At 37.3% G+C, this 7,670-nt stretch overlaps 1 protein-coding gene across 2 annotated transcripts in view; it reads right to left on the bottom strand.

The window, feature by feature from the left end:
- Positions 1 to 2,382: 2,382 nt before the first annotated feature.
- The window catches only part of LOC127581643 (protein tyrosine phosphatase type IVA 2-like), a 73,619-nt gene continuing 68,331 nt past the window's right edge, over positions 2,383 to 7,670 (bottom strand). For both annotated transcript variants that reach the window (XM_052036202.1, XM_052036203.1), the window contains exon 6: positions 2,383 to 7,499. In XM_052036202.1, coding sequence (XP_051892162.1) covers positions 7,388 to 7,499 — 112 coding nt within the window. In that variant the 3' untranslated portion in view covers positions 2,383 to 7,387. The remainder of the gene's footprint in view (positions 7,500 to 7,670) is intronic.

Genomic DNA, 7,670 nt, shown 5'->3' with positions numbered 1-7,670 from the left:
TTTCATTTCCAAGGCAGAGATAAAGCAGACCTTTAAGAATGAATTTATTTATAAAGTTCTGGTGAAAAGCTAATATACAAAGATTATTTGCTAATTTTGTTTATGTTGAATTTATAGCATTTTTATTTTAGTTGGATATTTAATCAACTGCAGAAACAACATACAAAAGGCAGCTGTGGGTGGAGATGGAGGGGGTTTGTGTGCAAACAACTCATTTTGCTCAGTGATGACGTTTCTAAATTCCAGTGATTTGATTGGGAAGTGTGGTTTGGCTCACGAATTCCTAAATTAGAAGCTTGCACTATTTGTCTACATTTGAGTAAATAAAAGAGGGAAACCACCATTCATGCTTAAAAAAATCATTACGTCCAACTATCCTCCCCTTACAAAGGGGTCAGATTGTTAGCATGGATCAATGTTGGGATTAGTTTGATAATAGGAAGTAAACGCAGCTTACAAGCATATACTAGACAAGAGCACCAGTAATACTTCACTCCTTGATGACATGTGGTTTCACTAGCATATTCAATCGCTCAAGCATACACATTTTAGTTCTGCACATGGATGACAAGTTGTGTCCCTATCACACACTCACAGTAGGCACACTTTTGCTAGTATTCACATGTTAGAGATCTGGGGCAGGAATGCTGGTTATTTACTTATCCCCAACCCAATTGCACTGACAACGATTGTGTAATGCCTTCATCACCACAGTAAATGAAATCAAAGATGAACTCAACAGCTGTGGAACAGTAATGCTTTTCAGATAGTCACCAAGTTAAACAGTTGGCCTCATTGGGATCCAACAAAGCGTCAAACTATTATGGTTTTTAACTATTCCCTAGGAAGGCGAAGTGAAGAAGCAACATACTGTTCACTGAGATCTGGTTTACCACACTGATGCTTGAATGTACACTTGGTATGCTGACCTGTTGGAACTCTATATCCTGTTACAGTATAATGTGAATGCAGGGAATGAATAGCTTTTGAACTTATGGCTCAAACTGAGGTAAAATGACGAGAGGAACAGGAGGACAAAACCTCATAGGCTGCAGCAAGGTTGGGCTGGTTGATAAAAGCATTAATTTCTACACCAATTGTACAATCAATGACTATAAATGTTATTAGGTTAATCAACATCATTCTCGGTTAACCGATAAAATAATGAACGATGTTATAAAGGAAATCAGTCTCATTCAGTTTTGTAACTTCACCCTGATCTAATCTGTTACACAAAATTGATCCACACAAATTGTTCACTACAGCAATGGCCTCAAAACTTGGGGATATGCCAATAAATCCGAGACAGAAATACCGTGGTGGGACTTGCTTATACTATTTGTAAATACACCCGTGAATTTCCCAAGTCAGGCAATTAAAACTAATATTCTAATTTGAGCTGTGATATATTAGTGTATTGCTGGAGACCAAAGGTTATTCAGTGATATAACAGAAGCACTGGCCTAGATTTGACTGCATGGCAAAGGAGCTCAGCTCACTGACGACAATTACAAACGCCCAGCCATTTTGTAGGCTTATGGATGGCAACTTAGTAATTACTTATAGTACCAAGTAATTTTGTTATAGCACGGTACTTTATAGGGGATTTTTGACATCCATAAATCACACTTAAAAATTCTCAGTGCAACACCTAGGAATTATCAATTTCAATATTCAAGTTAAAATCAATGACACAAAGCAAAGTGATCAGGGGAAGAGTGGATTGAAATACAAAAGGAGACAGGAAAAAGGTTAATTTATTTTAACTTTTAAAATTGCCCAACAATAATGCTGAAGATACATTGACATCAGATTTAACTTTCAAAGCCAGGAAGGGTCCTTGGCCATAAATAAGATAGCACACCATCTAACGTTCACTAGCCCTAACTTCTATTCATATGTTTAGTGAGCTTTGTTTTAAGTACTGTAACACAATCTTTGCACTTAACTGCCAAATCTCTGAGGGAGAACTGACCTGCAGCTTGCACAGAAGGAAAAGCTCAAAAAGTTGCAATCCAATTAAGTTTAACTGTGCATATGCAGACCCCAGTAATAGTTGAAATGAAAACAGAAAATGCTGCAAATATCTAGTTCAGATGAAAGATCAACCCGAAACACCAACTGCGTTTCTCTCTTCACTGATACTGCCTGACCTGCTGAGTATGCAGCATTTTCTGTTTTGATTTCAGAGATTCTTACATCGACAGTACCTCTCCTATTGCAGCTGCTCAATTAACTGAATAATGGCTCGTGCTGATTGTCCCAGATTTTGCAAAAAAAAAAACTGGGTAATGTGTTCTTGTTGATACAAGTCTTATGACTCAATGGCCAAATTGAAGCATTGGTTGCAGCTTAGAAATATTATACGTAAATCTCACAAAATTGCTTGGAAACAAGTACTTAATTTTATTAAAATGTTTTCAACACGTATCGAAAACAGTGGAAGTAGTCACCTGATACAAAGGCTTATGATGGGTTTTTGCCACAATTGACTGACCTAACTGAGCAATATAGCCACATCAGTTAAGTATCAGGCATGTCTCAGTGTTAATGCAGTTGCTCGAGTCAGGAGAATGAGCTCAAGTCATACATGTGAAAGATGCCATACAAAGACATTTCTCTTTCCATCATGTTCTATTCCACCATTACTGGTTGTGAAGGAAGGTTTCCTCCATCAGACCCAAGGATGTATCCTTCACTTCCATCAGTTCCTGTGTACACACAAGCATGACCACTTATAGAGGCAACAAGTTGCAAGGCTTTAACCAGCCTACAAGGGAGGAACCCTTTTTTTGCTACAAATTGAGAAGATAAGTAGATGACAGATCTGATTTTTGGCATCTTGATTACTAAATCCAGAAAGAAAACCAACAGTATGGATATATTGGCAAACATTGGCCCAAGTTGCAAAAACAATGAAACAAAAACACAGTAAGAGAGCTCTAAAGCTGAAGTCAATTGATCTCTTTAATATCAAATCAACAAAAGCAGGATTTATACCAGAAATACTAATCCAGAAAGACTGAATCCCTTTGGTCTACAAAGAAGGTAAAAGGCAGCTCACAGCAGGGACAGTTTTCCTGCAAAAATGAGCTGCATTTCCAATGCTATTTTGTTCTGCAAAATGAGAAAAAAAATACTTGGAACATAATTGGCTTAAGTTTTTTTTATATAAAGCTGAGTGAGTGATTGCTAGTATGCACACACACACACACACACACACACAAACAGCCCCCCCTCTCCCCCCAAGGCATACACAGAAAAGGCAGATCAGTGTCCTTGACACAGAATGATTTAGGATAGGTATGAGCTTCATGTCACTCAGTCACTTTAAAGAATGCACTTTTCAGCTTACTTCAAATCACAAGCAACAAAACATCAGCATTCTCTCTCACTCAAGGTGCCCACTTTAAACAGGAAATATCACATGCCAAGGCCCGCTCGAGCTTAAGATTTGGTTCATTATTTTTGTCAATTTGAGCTACCTCTGAGAAACAACATGCGCCAATTGAAAGGAATGCAGTCTTTCTAGGACAGGCATCACTAAATTCTTCAACAAATCACCATTTAGAATAGTATATTCATTTTGAAATGACAGAATATTGATCTTAAACGTGAACAGTTTGAAATTGTGATAAGAATGTTATCATTTCACTCTTGTGCATTTATTTTAGCAGCCAAAAGCACAAGTCTGGTAACATGAAAATCAACAGAAAAATCTGGACATGTGTATAGGAGTTGGGATATCGAAGCTCATCACTGGAAATGTCTGGGTAAAATTCACTTTGAGACATTTCCAACAACGAGCTGGTGGTTGCAGTACCTTGCTTGTAAGTGCCAGTCCATTACTCCTACTGGTCTATATTTCTTAATTCCATTAGTGACTATCATGAGATGTACACAAGTAAAATAGTACCCAGCTGACAGCTGTAGACAAATAAAAAAAATACAAACCAGCTCCAAGACACACAAAAATCACCTAAACATTTGTGTTAATGAACGTTTTGCAAACATTTTTCGCCAAGAGCCTCAACTCATTTCCAACGCACAAGATGCATTAGGTGCCACACCTTACCAAACCCTCTCAGTGCTAGGACCTGTAAAAATTTTACTGGTTAGGCTCTTGAAGATAGCGGCTAATTTGACCATGTGAACTTGGTTCAGTTTTTAAGAGTCACAATTGACTAATTAGTGCACAGTCCAATGTGGCAGAATTTTGTAGGTCCTTGTAACACTTAAATACAGGGGATCTTGATATTGTCCTTCCAAAGAAAGGGCAAATGAAATTAAACCACCTCCTTCCAGAGAAGGTACAATTGCTTCCCCTCTCCTTCTGTCAACCTCAACCTGCTCTCTTCTTTCCTGATCCTTTTAGGTTTGCAAGAAAGAGTGGTTTGCCCCAAAACAGTCTGCCCATATTATTGACTAAACACAGGTGTATTTCACAGATCCCATAAGGGCCTCCTTACTGACTTGTATTCATTCCCCACAGTTAAGTCAGTAAACGCAAGGCACCGAAAGAACCCAGTTTAGCTTAATATGTAATTGATGTTCCAAATAAACTCAAATGTAAAAACACGTTAATGACAAAGCTACCCAGAATGCCTATGTCAGAGTGCAATGCTCCAGAATGCAGAGCTATCAGATTTTTGTCTCAGTAACATGTAGTTCAGTTGATTCAAGTCTGTGTGCTTCTTAACGATGCAGCTACTTCTGAAGTCATTCCCACTGATGACATTTAACAGTGTGTATGGGGATTTCTAAGACTAAATAGAATCAGAATTCTGACACATTCATTGTGCTGCAAATTAAGGCAAAATCCTTTGGATTTTTTTGGAGGCGGCATGGGAATTCACCTAATAACAAATTTCCTGTGACATGCACTTAAAAAACTGCAAAGATATAAAAAATGGTTTAGAAAATTCTGCAAGAGCCTTACCTAGTATTGGAAAAAAGGTAAATCACACAAGAATAGCCATGATGAATTAGTTAAGGGCAATTTTAAAACTAACACTGTTTCAAGGTTGTATCAAGTTCAACAGTGCAGAAAAAAATGATTTGAATCAGGTTTAAAAAGCAGTACAAGTTCACGATTAGCCAGGCTTTAGCCAATCTAACTGGTATGGCCTAGCTACCCAGTTCTTTTCATGATGTGTTACATTTTGCATATTACAAGATGGCTGTGACACGAGGTTGGCCACAAAACCAAATGCTCCCAACAACAGAACCAGAATTAAAAGCATTTATCAGGTGTTTTTAGTGGATATAAATTTTGTTACACAGTACATTTCTGCACCCCTACAAAGGTGTATTTTGAGCATACAAGTCATGGCTAAAGGATGGCAGCAAGAGGCAGAATGCAGGATCCTAAAGTGTTTCAAAAACAGGAAACCTTCCATCAAATGTGTTACTTCAGTTACAGACTCTGGTCATTTTACCTTGCATAGGCAATCGCCAGCTTGACCTCACATTTAGTGAGGAACTTTGAAGCTCCTTCTGTAACATTACTACCCAGAGTTGAATAAGGGCTAAAAAACATTATAAAAAGGCTGCCCATTAGTTCTGCAGAATCTTCATTGTAAATGCATTGCAGTGCAACTTTGCATATTTGGCCACGAGTGATGAAAGCTCTTGCACCAGCCACACCTGCAGGATTAAAATAAAACTGCAAAACTGTTTACTGAAGCAACAATTCAAGCTGCTTTAAACAATTTGGCTGGCACATCTGCTGCTGTTCATCCAGTAGTGACACTTCCCGTAACACAAAAAGTTCCCGTACAGAAATAATGGTTTGCAACAGATAAAAACTGAAAACATTAACTTAAAAGAAAAACTAAAAAAAAATTAACCATAATTCAGAAACATTTTCACCTTAAAATGATTGCTGGACACAACTAGCAAGGTGCCACCCTTCCCAAAGGATTACATAATAGATAATTTTCATTTTACACCAGCCATCTCACAAAGTTCCCGCCCTTTCACTACAATGAAAGCGAATAAAAATTAAAATAAATCCAGTTCACTTATTTGCTTTATGATTTGCAAAAGGCTTGAAAATAGTTTCATAAGAAAAAATAATAAATTCTCTTTTTTTTAAGGTGGATGAGTGTTAAATACAAACAAAACTATCCAGAAAATTTTTTTTTAATTATGAATTTATATGGGAGCACAAAATAGTTGTTAGACATGTGTTTTTCACCAGCACTTCCACCTTTTTTGTTTAAACCTCTGTTATTTACTACCTCTTAAGCTTTCTTTTAGCTGGTTGGCAAATCCATTTGGGCTGCATGTTCTTCAGATATGAAGTGGATTGATCCTTCTACAGCACTGGCACCACACAGCCCATCTCAATCCATTTCACTTGCTCATCATTTTTTCTATTTAGAATGAATTGGCAACAATGATTAAAAATCACTGTGGCATCATTCTTGTGCTGAGGACCACAGAAAAATACATAACAGCAAAATGTCCAGCAGGGAACACTTGCCAATTAAAAGCCCTGCTGCGAGGATTTCTAACACATACGAGACATTGACCAAGTGACACTTAGCCATCTTGTTTTCCCACAAAAGCCAGTGTGATAATTTTCTCTGTTCCTCCTCCGATCAAGTCACCTTACCCAGGGAACAAAGAAGTGAGAAATATTATCCAGTTGGCTATAAAAATTCTAATCATATTAGTTGCAGCATTTCCCAGAAATGGAACCCAAAGCCAATGCTGAAAATTCTAACAAACATATTTTGGGAAATGTTTCACATACACCAGAATGCCATTGCATAGGCGCTCCAAACCAAAAATTGTTCAATTTTTGTTTAAAAAAAAGGACAGATACTTCCTTGTTTCTTAAACTTTTTGGATGAAAATGTTGGCAGATTAAAAAAAATTCAAAATACAGATACTATTCCAGATTTAATTCTTGTGTTTTCTAAAATATATATAAATCAAAACAATGATTACTCCTAAGGGTTGGCATTATTTCCCCGAAATCAAATACAAAACAATTACAGTGCCAGATTCCACCTTTTATTTTGCCTACCTGTAGCAACCAGAAGAATAAACTATTGCATCAAACCATATCCTCAGCAAGTTTTTGTGCAATACAAGTGAGGTTTACAAAGTGAGGTGACAGAGTGTGGGGCTTTGCACAGACATAATCTTAACCTCCTGCTCACAGAGGCAGTGAATTCCTTTCTATATAGACTCCTTGAACCTCTCTGATAAGATCAATCATAATATGAAACATACACAATTCCTTCACCACAAAGACAGATTTCTTTTTTTTTTAAAAATTCACTCCAAGATTGACGATCTTGACTTCACCACAGCGTGGATACATCTCAATTGTGTGTTCGTGTCACCAGGATGTCTAAAGTCCGGACTGAGAATGCTACTGGATGCAGCAGCTGGTACTATTAGAGGCTCTGAAGCGCAAACGCAATTTTGGCCGATATTTCTCGAGGTAAAGTAGTTGCTTTGAATTAAAAGCTCCACGTCTTTTCCTGAAGTGCAAAAAGAAGTGTAAAGATATGGTTTCAGCAGATTCACAATTTAAAACAAGCAAACTGTACTTCATAATTATAACTTTTTTTTAAACAAAGGCTTCCCTTCTCTGCATTCGAGATTTTCTGAAGTAACATTAAATTTTAAACACACACTAGTTACTTAACTTC

Source organism: Pristis pectinata, chromosome 22 (assembly GCF_009764475.1).
Source record: "Pristis pectinata isolate sPriPec2 chromosome 22, sPriPec2.1.pri, whole genome shotgun sequence".
Classification (NCBI taxonomy): domain Eukaryota; kingdom Metazoa; phylum Chordata; class Chondrichthyes; order Rhinopristiformes; family Pristidae; genus Pristis; species Pristis pectinata.
This window is presented reverse-complemented; position numbering and strand designations above follow the sequence as displayed.